Source organism: Podarcis erhardii (genome assembly GCF_964252035.2).
Source record: "Podarcis erhardii genome assembly, chromosome: 7".
Taxonomy (NCBI): Eukaryota; Metazoa; Chordata; class Lepidosauria; order Squamata; family Lacertidae; genus Podarcis; species Podarcis erhardii.
In genome coordinates this window covers 3274921-3290934 of record NC_138511.1, presented here as the reverse complement: position 1 = coordinate 3290934, position 16014 = coordinate 3274921, and the positions used below count along the sequence as shown (strand labels likewise).

General features: G+C 44.7%; 1 protein-coding gene and 1 long non-coding RNA gene across 3 annotated transcripts in view; one reads left to right on the top strand and one right to left on the bottom strand.

The window, feature by feature from the left end:
- The first annotated feature begins 625 nt into the window (after positions 1-625).
- Positions 626-2006, top strand: LOC309347216. Its single transcript, XR_014158880.1, has 2 exons — positions 626-1244; positions 1597-2006. It is a non-coding gene; the product is annotated as an uncharacterized lncRNA (long non-coding RNA).
- Positions 2007-14522: 12516 nt separating this feature from the next.
- Positions 14523-16014, bottom strand: part of LOC309346354 (maestro heat-like repeat family member 5) — a 48613-nt gene continuing 47121 nt past the window's right edge. For both annotated transcript variants that reach the window (XM_081870019.1, XM_081870018.1), the window contains exons 15-19: positions 15895-15999; positions 15672-15777; positions 15371-15433; positions 14942-15124; positions 14523-14852 (exon numbers count right to left, since the gene is read on the bottom strand). In XM_081870019.1, the coding sequence (XP_081726145.1) occupies positions 14818-14852; positions 14942-15124; positions 15371-15433; positions 15672-15777; positions 15895-15999 (492 nt within the window). In that variant the 3' untranslated portion in view covers positions 14523-14817. The remainder of the gene's footprint in view (positions 14853-14941; positions 15125-15370; positions 15434-15671; positions 15778-15894; positions 16000-16014) is intronic.

The window sequence follows — 16014 nt, the reverse complement described above, 5'->3', positions numbered from 1 at the left end:
TTGGCAGAAAGGATTTTACGCCTGCTGAACTTCACTACGTCTTCGCCCAAGGAGACACCAGCACCTTGAAACCGTATTTTACGCTGTTTGCCGGTGATGACCTCTCACCTGACCTCAACCCGCATTGCAGTTGGAGACATCGCCATATTGATGTGTCCTGGATAACGTCACCTTCCACAGCGGTTCCAGTGTTTCCTGGCACGTTGAAAGGCCATCTTCAACCCTATCGCGTTGGCCCCCCTTCCCCCTGGGAAGCCACCGTTTCAACCACCAAATATCATGACAGTTTTGCTGCTTCTTGTTTGGGAACTGAGCCTGGCTTTGAAGGATGCCCTCGCCGGACCGGCATCGCTTGGATTTTACCCCCCAGATCTCTTCTTCTTTTCTCCTCCCTCAGGAGTCCTGCCCCATGGTGTGTTCCCCTGAGCATGTACAGAAAGCTGTCTTGGAACTATTGTGGACTCTTGGCAGGACAGGGGGTGAGGAGGTTTCAGTGTGTTCCAGTTGTTTCATTCTTGTGCTTTGGCATGGTTCCCGGACAGAAAGCAAGTTGCAATGTGGTTCTTTAGCAGGGCCTGAGAAGACAATGGGCTCTGTTCTCTGCCTTGTTGCAATCTTTCTATTTACAACAAATGGGCTCCTGTATCTGCAGGAATGGCTGTGTGGCTTCTCCTGGTTTGTGGTTTTTACATGCCAATAATCGAGCCACGAAATATCACGCAGGTTGCTCGGAAACAGCTATTGGAATAATTTACCATTCTCACCCTTATTGCCCCCCCGAGCAACCAATATGACATCGTCCTGAGTGGCCCCACAATTCCACTTCACACGGATGGAGCCTCTCCGTGAACTTTGTAAAACGCCGCTTTCGTCGTGCTGCTTTTTTGCAGAAGGCCAGGAGGCCTGAACTTTATCATCAGATTTGGACTAACAATACTTACGTTAGAGACATTAATCATTTTGCTTCTATGCTTAACCTTTCTGATTGTTGGATGTGTATGCATATCCCTCCTCAATCAAAAAGATCTGGCATTCTATTACATGGTATTCCTATAAATGCTTCATATAAGATTAGCAATAATATGAAGGACAATCGCATAAGTTTACCTCCTGTATTTCTATCGCTTGTAGAATTAGCTCCTTATTGTTTTCGTTTCAATCATAATAGCAAAAAATTTTTAGGTCATTATCCATATTGTAATTGGACACATGAATACATTAATGGATCTTCTTGTTTTCTTAATGTTACAACCATGAGTGGCAGACCAAAGGTTTTAATTAATAATGTCACAACTTACATGACCTATGAACAACAAGCTGCGTGTAGTGACTTTTATGTTTGGTTCAACTGGATGAGAAAGAGCAGCAGAACTACATGTTTGCTTCAATCTGATTTATGGTTATTTTGTGGCACACGTGCCTACAAAGAAATCCCCTCTGCCTTTTCTGGTACCTGCACGTTAGGTATAGTAGTACCCTTGGTATATAAAATAGATAAGCTCCCAGCGGTCCGTTTGCGTAACAGAAGGGAAGTACTATCACCTATTTCTCAATATACAGGGACAGCCATCTCTAGGTCCCTTCTGCCTTCTTTAGGTGCAGCCATGAATTACCGTGATTTGCATAAATTGGCAAACTGGACAGAAAATTTGTTTAATTCCACCATTTTGGCTTTAAAAATGATTAACAAAGAAATATCAGAAATAAGAAATGTAGTTCTTCAACATCATTATGCTTTAGATGTGATCCTTGCTTCTAAAGGTGGAATTTGTGCCTTAATTCATTCTCATTGCTGCATGTATATAACTGATCAATCGACCAATATCTCTGCTACTATTGATCATATGGAACAAATGATAGCCCATAATCCTTTGAATCCACCTGAAGGTTTTGATCCATGGGAATGGTTGTCTTCTTGGTTACCTAATGGATTATGGTTAAGAAAAATATTATTGATTGTAATTGCATGTATTGCTGGCTTCATTATGGTGTGTTGTTGCATTCAATGCATACCCTCTTTGATTTCCCAATGCACTGCATGGTGGTACCGACCACGGCCCACCACAGGGGTTACAAGAGGAATTTATGTTGCAAAGTGTAGACGCTTAGGCAATGAAGTGTACGATTTGGACTAATGGTCCCTCTTTTCCTCTAATAATATAAACAAAAAAAGGGGATATGTGGGAAAATGATTGCTTGTACATGAGAGCATGAGCAAAGTTCTTATTGTTACAGGGTGATTTCATAGCTAGAAGCATCCTTGGAGCATGAACAGCGCGTGAACAGCTCGTGCTGTCCTATATGATTGGCTAACGTGGCATGGCCTGATGCTCGCATGGTCTAGTGCGAAGGTCCTTATCTGCTTGCTAGAACAAATTGCTTGGCTTGTATTTTGTATCTTTCTGATTTCACACAATAAAAGCTGTGCTGCATGAGCCCTAGGGGCAGCCATATTTCGGAACCTATTATGGTGTGAGACTGATTTTTCCTTGGATGCCGAGCTGCAACTCGACATTGGTGTTAACCCTTCCGGGTCTTCAAGCAAGCAGGCCGAAGCCAGATAGTCGGATAGGGCCAATAAAGTTGTGGCCAATTTTAGCCCATTAACCTTAAAATAACGGTGTCATGTGTCTTTATTCCTACTGGTGGGAGGCGGGAATTCGCATATTTCCAATGTAGGAAACGATGTTTGGTTGGCTGACATATCTGTGGGGATTAGGGATTGGTTGCAGGTCTGAGGGTATTGGCGGTGAGCTTTGCTGCACTGGTGGTTAGGCATTGGTATGGGTATTGTTATGTAGATGTATGGGGGGGGAGCGCCATCACCTCCCCCAGATATTGAAGGGTAGTTTGGTAAAGGATTCCGGGGGGGCTTGGCCCCATTGGAAGCCTATGGAGGCCAGGGCCCAAGGCACGCCTCCGAGCGGTGACCCCGGGGGAGTGCCTAGTTGATCTAGGTTGGTTTGAACCGGTCCAAGCCGGTTGGAACCTGTTCAGGCTGGTTTGCTTTGGCCCAGACTGCTTGGAACTGGCTCAGACTGGTTTGAACATGTCTAGGCCGGTTTGAACCGGTGTAGGCCAGTTTGTGCTGGTCCAAGCTGGTTTGAACAGGCTAGTTTGTCCCGGACCAAGCCTGTTTGAAGAGTTCCAGACAGCTTCCAGCAGGTCCAGGCTAGTTGGAGCAGGTGCGGGTCATTTGAAACTGGCCCAAGATTTTTAGAACAGGTCCAGGCTGGTTGGAACCGGTCCAAGCTGGTTCGAAGCTGTTGAGACCAGCTTGAACCAGTCCAAACCGGTTTAAACCGATTGAGGCCGGTTTGAACCTGTCTTGGCCAGTTTCAACTGGTATAGGCCGGTTTGAAATGGCCCAAGCCAGTTTGAGCAGTTCCAAGTGGGTTGGAACTGGCCCAGACAGTTTGGAGCAGATCCAGGCCAGTTGGAGCAGGTGCAGGTCCATTTGAAGCTGGCCCAAGCTGGTTAGAACAGGTCTAGGCCAGTTCAAAGAGGACTAAGTCGCTTGGAACCAGTCCAGACCAGTCAGAACCAGTTCATACAAGTTGGGTCCCGCCCAAGCCGGTTGGAACCAGCCCAAACCAGTTGGAAAAGGTCCAGGCTGGTTCCAACTTGCCCAGACCAGTTTAAACTGGCCTAGACTGGTTGGAAATACTTCATGCTGGTTGCAACAGGTCTAGGATCGTTTGAACCGGTCGAAGCTGTATGAACTGGTCAAGGCTGTTTTGTGCCAGTCGAAGCTGGTTTGAACCGGTCTAGGCCAGTTTGTGCAGGTCCAAGGTGGTTTGTGCTGGTCCAAGCCAGTTTGAATCAGTCTATGCCAGTTTATGACTGTCCAAGCCGCTTTGAACAGGTCTAGGCTGGTTTGAGCCAGCCCAAACCAGTTTGAACTGTTCCAGACAGCTTCGAGCAGCTCCAGGCCAGTTGGAGCAGGTGCAGGTCATTTGAAACTTGCCCAAGCTGGTTAGAATTTGGAAGTAACTCAGACTGGTTGCAACAGGTCAATGCCGATTTGTGCCGGTCCAAGCTGGTTCGAATCGGTCTAGGCTGGTTTTTACTGGTCTCAGCCGGTAAAGGATTCCGGGGGGGGGGTGGCCCTGTCCGAAGCCTATGGAGGCCGGGGCCCAAGGCACGCCCCCGAGTGGTGACCCCGGGGGAGTGCCTAGTTGATGTGCATCAGCAGGGCTCCCCCTGCTGGTGTTAACCCTTCCGGGTCTTCAAGCAAGCAGGCCGAAGCCAGATAGTCGGATAAGATGAATGCCTGAGCCAATACTGCTCATCACCTGTAACTAATAAAGTTGAGGGCAATTTTAGCCCATTAACCTTAAAATAACGGTGTCATGTGTCTTTATTCCTACTGGTGGGAGGCGGGAACTCGCCACGCAACCTGGCTTGGCCAATTCAGCTCACAATGCGTTCTCAAAGTCTCTGGGGTCAGTTTGACACCATAGTCCCCTGAGAAAACCCTTTTGAAATTTGCTATCATACAGCCTAGTGGAATGCTTGAATTACAAGCCGTTGAACACGCCCCCCACATCGCTATGTCCCTTGTGAAGTGCTACTCACCAGATTCTCAGAGATTCGCTTCCCTTTGTTCCCGATCAAAATGCAGTCGCCTGATTTGGAAATGTGGTACTGAAAGGTCCACATTCAGTGCCCCGGCGCCCTGTTACCATCAATTCTGTTGGAACCGGTTCAGACAGGTTGGAAACCAGTTGGGAAAAGTCCATGCGGGTTCCAACTTGCCCAGACCAGTTTGAACTGGCCCAGACTGCTTGGAACTGGCTCAGACTGCTTGGTACAGGTCTAGGCCAGTATGAACCGGTCTAGGCAGGTTTGTGCCAGTCCAAGCTGGTTTGGACTAGCTTGGACTAGGCTGGTTTGAACCGGTCCAAGCCGGTTGAAACTGGTCTAGGTCAGTTTGAACCAGACTAGGCCAGCTGGTGCTGGTCCAAGCCGGTTTGAGCTGGTCTAGGCCGGTTTGAACTAGTCCAGGCTGGTTTCTGCCAGTCTGAGCCGGTTTGAAGAGGTCCAGGCCGGTTGGAACAGCTCTGTGTCACTTGGAAGCAGCCCAGACTTGCTGGGACCCCTTCATACTGGTTGGATCCAGCCCAAGCCAGTAGGAACCAGCAGTTTGAAAAAGTCCAGGGCGGATTCTAAGTTCCCAAGGCCGGTTTGAATTGGCCCAGACTGCTGGGAACTGGCTCAGACTGGTTTGAACAGGTCTAGGCTGGTTTGAACCGGTCCAAGCCGGGTGGAACAGGTCCAATCCGGTTTGAACCAGCTGGAACCAATTGGGAAATGTCCAGGCGGGATCCAACTTGCCCACACCAGTTTGAACTGGCCCAGACTGGTTGGAAGTGGCTCAGACTGCTTAGAACTGGTCTAGGCTGGTTTGAACCGGTCCAAGTCGGTTGAAACAGGTCCAAGCCGCTTGGAACCAGTCTAGGCCAGTTTGAAACGGTCTAGGCTGGTTTGAAATGGCCCAAGCCAGTTTGAGCAGTTCCAAGTGGGTTGGAACTGACCCAGACAGGTTGGAGCAAATCCAGGCCAATGGACCTCCAACTGGCCTGGACCTGCTCCAACCTGTCTGGGCCAGTTCCAACCCACTTGGAACTGTTCAAACCGGCTTAGACCAGTACAAAACTGCCTCGACCAGTTCAAACCGGCTTGGACCCGCAGAAACCGGCCTAGACCGGTTCAAACTGGCCTAGACTGGTTCCAACCAGCTTGGACCTGTTTCAGCCGACTTAGATTGGTTCAAACCAGCCTAGACCTGTTCCAACCAGTCTGGGCCAATTCCAAGTAGTCTGTGCAAGTTGGAACCCGCCTGGACCTTTTGCAACTGCTTTGGCTGGTTCCAACCGGCGTGGACCGGACCCAACAGGTATGAATTGGTTCCAGTTGATGTGCATCAGCAGGGCTCCCCCTGCTGGTGTTAACCCTTCCGGGCTTTCAAGCAAGCAGTTGGAAAATGTCCAGGTGGGTTCCAACTTGCCCAGGCCAATTGGAACAGGCCCAGACTGGTTGGAACAGGTCTAGGCTGGTTTGAACCGGTCCAAGTCGGTTGAAACCAGTCTAGGTCAGTATGAACCGGTCTAGGCCGGTTTGTGCTGGTCCAAGTCGGTTTGAACCAGTCAAGTCAGGTTTGTACCAGTCTAGGCCGGTTTGAACAGTTACAAGTGTGTTGGAACTGGCCCAGACAGGTTGGAGCAGGTCCAGGCTAGTTGGAGCAGGTGCAGATCATTTGAAACTGGCCCAAGCTTGTTACAACAGGTCCAGGCTGGTTGGAACAGGTCTATGTCACTTGGAACCAGCCCAGACCTGTTGGAATCATTTCATACCAGTTGGATCCAGCCCAAGCCAGTTGGAACCAGCCGAAACCAGTTGGAAAAGGTCCAGGCATGTTCCAACTTTCCCAGACTGGTTGGAACTAGCTCAGACTGGCTGGAAGAGGTCTAGACTGGTTTGAAACAGTACAAGCTGATTTGTGCTGGTAGAAGCCAGTTTGAACTGGTCTAGGCTGGTTTGAACTGGTCAAATTCAGTTTCAAATGACCTGCACCTGCTCCAACTGGTCTGGACCTGCTCCAACCTGTCTGGGCCAGTTCCAACCCACTTGGAACTGCTCAAACTGGCTTGGGCTGTTTAAAACCAGCCTAGACCTGTTCAAACCGGCCAAGACCGGTTCAAACTGGCCTAGACGGTTCCAACCAGCTTGGACCTGTTTGGACCAGTTCAAAACAGCCTAGACCTGTTCCAACCAGTCTGAGCCAGTTCTAACCAGTCTGGGCCAGTTCAAACTGGTGTGGGCAAGTTGGAACCCGCATGGACTTTTCCCAACTGGTTTCAGCTGGTTCAAACTGGATTGGACCGGTTCCAACCCGTCTAAACCAGTTCCAACTGGTTTGGACCTGTACCACCCAGCTTGGACTGGTTCAAACCAGCCTAGACCTGTTCAAACCAGTCTGAGCCAGCAATAAAACCCTTTCTGCAATCCCAAGAGTGCCAGATTGGAGGGAGGACCCTCACTCATCAGTTTCTTTATGTACCAGATTGTCCCATTCCCCTTTTGAGACGTGATTTTCCATCTAAAATTCAAGCTCAAATAGCCTTCACACCTAAAGGGGCAGAATTGAAATTACCACCAATTGTATTACCTCTAAAGCCAGGTGCAAGCAGAACTGCACATGCGTCAGCGTAGGTACACCCGTCTCGCTCTTGGGACTTTACTAATTAAAAGCCTGAAAAACAAATAACTCTCTGCAAACTGATAGCTGAGATAACTGACCGAAAACTGGGCTTAGGTCCAAGTCCTGGATTGGGGTGAGTTAGTTAGTGTTTAAAACGGTGGTTTATCTATTTATTTGGGAAAGACTTAACAAGATGGTCAAGTCATTGAAGGAGCTGGGTGAAATGATTCAGCATTCGGAAGCAAATGTTCGCGCTGATAGGAGAGATGAGAAGAATGACTGCTACAGTAGAAAAAGTTATGAAAATAGCAGAGTATGCAAAAGAGGTAGCTGATGCAAACGTAAAACAAAATAGAATCTCTGACAAAAAGGATTTCACAAATGAACGATAGACTGTGCAGAAGGAATTTAAAATTCGCTGATATTTCTGAAGATATTGGGAATACGGACCTGGAAAAGGAGATGTTACAATGGCTCAAAGAACAAGGAATTGAAATTGAGCAGAATGACATTGAGAGAGTGCACCGGGTGTTCACATCACGAGGAGGCTCTGGACTTCCCAGGGTTGTAATTATGGCATTCACAAGAGAGAAGGTAAGAGATCAAATTTATAAATCACTCCGGCAGAAAGCAGACCTGCCGTTTAAACAGCAAAAGGTCATAGTGAGACAAGACTTTTCTCAGGAAACGCTTCAAGACAGGAAACGTATGCAGCGGTTTGCACAAGCTCTCTACAATCACAAAATCCTCTTTACCTGGGCCTACCCTGCTACACTGTTGGTTTTTAAAGACAGCAGGAAATATTCTGCTAAGAACCCTGGTGAAGCAAAAAAAATGCTAGCTGATTTAGGAGTTGGACTACAAGGACAGACTGAGCAAGAACTCTCATGTTCGGAAGAATTACAGGTAGACCAATAGGGAGCGTCGAGTGAAGAATCTCAAGAATCTCCAGTGCAGAGACAAGAGAATAAAAGAAGACAGAAGTCGAGAGGCGAAGGAAACAGCAAGAAATAATATATACTAGAGGCATCTAAAATGGTCTTTTGTAAATATATATATGCTGCTTTTTTCTGATATAAACTTTCCAAGAGCGAAGGGAGAGGAGTGTGGTTCTCCAAGATACCATGAGGCAGGGATCATGGAGATCCCTAACTGAGTCTCAGGGGGGAATTGAATGGGCCAGAATTGAAAATATAATATATGTACACAGAGGGATTCAAAAAATAAACAGTAGCTGGGATAATGGATAGATCTTTAAAGGTTTTATCTTTAAATGTTAACGGGCTGGCCTCAAACACCAAACGCTACAGGGTACTGACACTGGCAAAGAAAACGGAAGTGGATATACTATGGCTTCAGGAGACTCATAGAGCCAAAGCAAACAACCGACCTTTGTTATGCTCTCAGCAATGGGGCCTAATAGCAGAATCGAAAGCCACGAGCAAGGCTAGAGGGGTCGCTATACTATGTAATGCAAATCTTAGGCCAGAGGTTCTGAGCCGGAAAAAAGATAATGATGGTAGATTTATATTCTTAAAAATTAAAGTGTCACAAAAAATCTTTACAATAGCTGATATATACAGCCCTAACACAAGACAGATTTTTTTGTTTTTTTAAAGAAAACCTTGAATAGACTGCAGCTTTACACTGAAGGGGAAGTCATCGTTACGGCAGACTTTAACTGGAATATAAAGAACGATAGTACTTTCAGATTATCTAAATGGGGATTAAAGGATGTTTTTGAGAGAGGAAACCCCAATACCAAACCTACCTTCTTCTCCAACAGATATAAGACTTTCTCTTATATTGACTACATGCTAATTAAAGAAGGGAATGAAATCAGTGTTAGAATTGCAAAAACTATGGGAATATGGATTTCAGACCATGCTCCACTATTTGTGGAGCTGGGACTGGAAGAGGATGGAAAAAGTAGGAGATGGCGGTACAATAACCTAATAATGGCAAAAGAGATTGACAGGGAATATATTAGAAAACAAATTGGTTGGTATTTTAAAGAAAACAATGCTTCAGCCAAGATCCCGGTAGTATGGGACGCTTTCAAAGCTGTTATAAGAGGACATTGTATCCTGAAAGAGATTGTGATTAAGAAGGATTGGTACTCGGGGAGACAGGAAAAAATTAAAGAGATTGAAATCTTGCAACAGGTTACATTTCTAAGGAGGAGACAGGAGCAGTTGAGAAAGTTAAAACAGGAATTGGATGAGCTGGATAAAGTTGGAAGAGAGATAATATGATCAAAAATGGTTTTCAGAGACCTCAATAGGATCATATAAGAGACTGGCAAACTATTTAAAGAAAAGGAGGGATAAACAGAGGGTGAAGGCCATTAAGACCAGAAGGAAAATACTTACACAAAGCTCTAGAGAAATAAGGAAAGAATTTGCAGAATTCTATCAATCTTTATATAAAGAAGATAATAAAAATATAAGTAGGGAAAGTTTAGGGTTTAAAATTGAAGAAAGTGATAGATTAAGACTGAAGGAGGAAATTTCTCTGGAAGAAATAGAGAATGTAGTTAAATCATTTAAAAGTAAGAAATCCCCAGGATTAGATGGAATTACGGCAGACTTTTATAAAGAAACAATTGATATCCTGGGCTCAGAACTGAAAAAAGAATTTAATAATATCTTAGAAGGGGGGAAAGCCCCCGATACTTGGAAACTAGCGGAAATAGTAGTAATTGAAAAACCACAAAATGACCTTACAGAGGTGGGGTCATACAGACCAATTAGCCTATTAAATCAAGACTATAAGATATTTACAAAGATCCTGGCAAGGCGACTGGAAAAAGTACTACCTAAAATAATAGAGGAAGATCAATATGGATTTGTTAAGGGAAGATACATAGGCCATCATATAAGAAATGTGTTTTAATAAATACATTTAATAAATATATTTTATATTTTTTATTTTTTTATTATTTTTTATTTTTTATTTTATTTTTTATTTTTTTTATTTTTTTATTTTTTTATTTTTTATTTTTTTATTTTTTATTTTTTTATTTTTTATATTTTTTTTGTTTTAATAAATACATTTATTAACAAGCAGGGTAAAAGGAAAATTGGTGGTCTTGAAATTGGATGTGTATAAGGCCTTCGACACAATTAGACATAAATTCTTATGGAATATTATGCAGGAGGTAGGATTAGGAGAGAACTCTGTTGAAGCAATCCGGGAATTGTATAGAGAAGGGAAGGCTGTGGTCAGAGTGAACGAGGGGGTTCCAGATCAATTCAATATACAAAGAGGAGTTAAACAAGGATGTTCACTCTCACCACTACTATTTGCATTGGGTATGGAGTACTTGGCAGACAGAATACGAAAATCAGTAAGGATAAAAGGGTATAAGGAAGGAAAGGAAGACATGAAGTTAAACATGTATGCAGCTGCTATCCTATTATTATTTACAAACCCCTTAGAGGGTGTAAGAGAACTTATGATAATCCTGAAGGACTTTAAAGAGGAGTCGGGTTTGGGAGTAAATTTGGAGAAGTCTGAAATTTTAATTGGGGATGTAAATAAAGAGGAGAAGAAGAAAATTGCAAAAATGACAAAGATGGATATCAATAGGGAAAAAATTGAATACTTGGGGTAAATATTATTAAAAATAGTGCTAGGATTCCAGATGTAAATTACAAAGAAGCGTGGAGAAAGATCAAGAAGAATATAAAGTCGTGGAATAATAAGAATTTATCTATTCTAGGTAGGGTTGGAGCAGTTAAAATGTTTTTGGTACCGAAATTATTATATTTATTTCAAGTAATTACACTACCCATTAGGAAAATATGGTTCAAAACATGGAATAAGGTATTTTAAAAATGGATTTTTGGAAGTAAAAGAGTTAGAACCCCAGCCATAGTAAATTATTCATCTCAAGAAGCAATGGGATGGGGAATACTGAACTTAGAATTTTACTATGAAACGTTCCAATTGAAAAATCGAATAGATATTGGATATAAGGAAGGGATTAAATGGATAAGACTGGAGAATGAAATAAATGAAGGAATAGGAAGAGAAGGGCTATTTAACAGAGATATTAACACGGCTTTTAAGAAGACAATAGGACCAAGGAAAACTGCGTTAGGAATCCGGAAGAACTGGAATACAAAATGGATGCCAACATACTCAAGGTGGATGCCGTTAAAATATATGTAGGAGGGTCAAAGGGAGCCTGGTTGGTGGAAGAAATTAGAAGATCAGGGATTTTATAAATTAAAAGATATGTTTGGCTCCTAAGTGGTGTGGTCCATATGCCATCTTGCTTGCAACGCCTACCACGGTGAAAGTGGCCGAGGTGACCCGCTGGATTGATCATTCTCATCTGAAGTGGTCTGAGGGTCATTGGAACTGTGAGCAGAATCCTTCGGACCCTCTGAAGTTGAAGATCACCAGGAACCCCTGCCCCTAGCCCCACCGGGAGGGGGTTAGGGCACGAGCCCCAGACACCCGGTCTGTTCTCACTGCACCGGAAGCCAGTGAGTCTACGCACACCCGAAGATTGAGGAACTGCACCGGCAGATGGGAGGATCTTTACCAGTTGAATTATCAGCCAGCCCTCAATTTGTGCCAGATTTAAATACAGACCAGCTGTACAGATAGTAGTAAGGAATGTGGATGGGCTAGGGAACATAACTGATAAGTGGGTAGAGTTGTTGGAGGATTACGGATGTCATATCCCCTTGTATTTTCATGATTGGTACATACCCGTTTGGATACAAGCATTACCAAGGCAGCTGTGCCATGTACCCATATACCCTTAGAAGGGTTTTGGCCAAGACCAACCTATCATAGGAGGTAAATGCCCGGAGAACCTAAAAGAACTGTTGTCGGGTTCTCTCACCCACCACCCCAAGGTGTACTTCCTCCCACCATACTGGTCACAGTAGCCTTCTTTCCTCCCCCCCCCAAACCCTTTTTGAGTAGCAATAGCAGAGTGTATGCAGTGTGAATTGACCACTCCAGTTGAACCAGAACCCGGGAACCACTAAGAGGCTCTACTGGGTGCGGCTGAATGGAGGGTTGGCTCACTCTCCAGGTATGCTCTGGTCTTGGTTACCTCCAGTTCTTCTTACAGTAATAATAACTGTTCTCCTTATCTTCTTTTATGTATATAGGAAGTATTTCTTCGGAAAGACTACCCACGAGGAATTGTTGATATCCTTGGGCTCCTTGAACACGTGGAGTTCCTTGATTATGATGAAGTTGATGTTAACCCTGATGTGCATCTTGACCTTGAGGAGACCAATGACAAAAGAAAATGTTTTTGTAAAGCATGCTAAGCAGATGTTTAAATATATGGCGAAAATGTCACCCTTTATTATGAACACCCTAGAAAGGTAGCTGACATATCCCAGGACTAATCAGGGACCCTGACATTGTCTTGGCAGGCCTACTGTATAATCAAAGTGGCCTTTTCGCGACACCTCCTTCTGAAATGAATGATACCTCCTACCGATATTTCCGGTTCTCCAGAACCACCCGGGGCTTGTGCTTTTGTTGTTATGCCTCTGGATCATGGAACGCCAAATGGAAAGATTGGCCGCATGTCCACCACCACCAACATAAAGGTTGGCTGGGAAATTACACACAGTGCACGGCTAAGTTTTGCTTGTGGGGTTCCTTCAATGCCTCTTACCAAAGCAACACCACATCCTCAGATCTGTATCCATACTTTCGCCAATATACAGTAACTTCACCGGACAGGGATCCATCTGCTCTGGCTGGCTGATCAAGGACTCCAATCTTTGGTTCTTGTATAATGGACTAGCCACTAATTACTACCCTGGTAATTATCAGTGTGTGGGAATAGGTGCCTTTACTTTCCCTGTGACTGTGGAGGCTTTTCCTCCTCTACCCTCTCTTAGAAACAGAAAGAGGAGAGAAGTCCAAGGGGAACAGTGCAGTGATGAGATTTTCCTGGCCTGGTCTGTGGGTGCTGTTGGTGGAGGCTTCGTTAGCATCCTCACCATCGGCATACATCCAGGAGTTGTGGCTGAACAAAACCGTGAAGCACTATTTGCCCTAACATGCAGGTTGGAGAAAACCATCAATGCCACTACACATATCCTCCGATGGTTGCAGTCTGAGATTGAGGATTTGAACCAGATAGCAGCAGCTAATAGACTTGTTCTTGACTATCTTCTTGCCAGGAGGTTTTTGTAAAATAGTCCCGGAAGGCAAATGCAGAGTGAAGTTTCATGACCTCAGCTACTGAGGATGAGTTGCCAAAATTACAGGCCCCTATAAATGATAACCATTGCTGCGTCTGTTGATTCTTGAGCATATTTTGAATGGGTATCAGGTATTCCTTATAGGTTTGCAACATACGCTTGTGATTTCTTATTGAATGTTTTTTTAAAAAATCTTAATGATTTCTTCATGAACTTTGTTGCAAAAGCTTTTTATCTCCTTACAGCCCACCAAATATGGTACATTGTTCCTATCTCGGTGTTACATCTCCAGCACACATTGGTTTTTTGCTTATAGATTTTTGCCAATTCCTTGGGGCAGCGGTTAAGTACCATCGGTAGATCATTTTCATTAGATTCTCCCTTATTGTATAGCATGCTGTGAACTTGATGTCAAATTTCCACAGCTAACATTATGTTGTGGCCAAAATCCTGCGCCCACTTTATCATAACGTCCTTTAGATCTCATCCTTGAGTTCCCATTCCAAAAGTAGATCATACATCCTAGATAGGGTCTTTTTATTAATTTGTACTAATTCCTTTTGTAAGAATGACTTCTTTTCTCCAAAACTAATTTTCTTATCCTGATTAAATATATGCACTATTAGGTGATAGTGAATCTAGCCGTTACAATACTGTTTAATTTCTTCATACAATTTGATTTTAAATTGGTCCTGTTCTACGTTTATTAATTGTTGCTAAGTTGCCCAATTTGTGTCCATGTTTGTCTTTTTTACCGTTATCATCTCCACTGGGGATACCCACCAGGATATTTTGGGCTCTAATAGTCTGTGGTACTTATCCCAGACCTTGTATAATGAAATTCTGACTATATGATTTAAAAAGTCCTTATGCACTGCCACTTTGTTGTATGTTAGGTAGGCGTACCATCCAAACCTCGTATTCCAACCTTCTAAATCTAATATATCAGCCTTCTTCAAGAAGGTGGGGTTGTTTTAAATGATTGTTAAATGTGTTATGTTGATTTAGATTTTGTATTTGTGGGCTGGAGTGTTGTTTCAGGACTCTTGTATTGTTTATTAGTGTGCATACATTAGTCTTGTGGCTCTTTTTAGTATGTTTTTATTATTTTAATTTATATTATGTTCTGATATTTTTATTATGAATTTTGTGCAGTGATTATTCTTATTATGTATTTTGTGCTTCGTATACTTGGTGTTGTGAACCACCCTGAGATTCAAAATCAAAAAAATCAACAATCCAAAACAACATCAACCAGAAACACAACAACAACAAAAAGGTTTCCTACCGCTGTGTACGGAAGGTCGTGAGGGCAGCACCACTCCTCTTGGGCCATCCTGATGGTGCTGATGTTCCTGGCGCTGGTCCAGACTGGATCCCGCGGAGAGCAGAAGATGGTATCACTGCAGCACAACTCTGATGTTACGTTGCCTTGGCCTGGCGCAACTCCGGATGTTCTGTCAGGAGGAGAAAGAGGCTCCTTGAGAAACGTCCCATCCAGACATTCCACCAGGTGTCCCAATAGCCCACCAGATGCCTCACTCACCTGGCATGCAGCTCAGGAAGTCCTGCGGGTAAGGTTCCCTGTGAACGCAGTGGAGCAGCCTCCTCAAAAAGCGCTGGACCCTGCCTTTCTTCCGATGTTTATAGGCCCGCTGCATGATGTTCAGGCAGCTCCTCCCTGTCTGCCTGAGCCCTTCTTCCTCGTGCTGCTGCATCTCTTCCAGCCCTGAGGGGCAAGGGAGAAAGGTTGAGCAAGGCGGAGATACACAGGAAAAGAGCCATCCATCAACAATATGAAAACAGCCGTCAGGGGAGTTTATGTGTGAGAGAGAGCAGTGAAGTCACATGCCAATTCTCTCTGCATGTTCATCTTGTGGCACCTCTGTCTGAACATACATCTGAGAATTTGCCTTCCCCTGAAGACCTTTCTCAGCAGAAGCATCCCTCCCTGCCCTCCGTACGTCTCACTCACATGTTCCATAGGATGCCATGTCGTGATGGTGGATGAAACTGGCATCCCGGAAAGCCAGGTGACCTAGAGAGAGAAATAGACAAGAAAAGGGACGTCATCTCGATGCAAAGCAAGTGGAGACAGAGGCAGCTCGGTAGGAGGGCAGGTATGCTCTAGAGGTCTCCACCCTCACTCAGAGCAAGATCTGGGTGCAGATGGAGGCCTACCTAGCAGGTGGCCTGGGGACATGTCCATCCTCCCAGCCATCGTTACCAAGATGTTTCTGTCCATCCCTACTAGGGAAGAACATTGCTTGACTTACCCAGAAGCAGAGCTGCCACCCTGGAGACTGATGGCAGCCTGTTGGCGGACGGCTTCGTACATGTCAAGGCAGCACTCCGAAGGATGTCCTTGCTGAAGGTCTTGCTCTGTGGGCAAAGACAAAGGAGAATTGGCATCAGAGAGGCTTGAGAGTGCGGCAGAGGAGCCTTGCAGTCCCAGAGACATGCCTGGGCAAAGCTGCAAACAAAGCAGAGGGACCTTACCAGATGCTTGGCAGCCTGGTGGAGAGCAAAGTGGAGGCTAAATTTGTTGGAACGAGCCCACCACTTGACTTGTGGGGCTAGATGGGAAAGAGCCCTCCTTGCGGCCTGCAGCACAAGAAG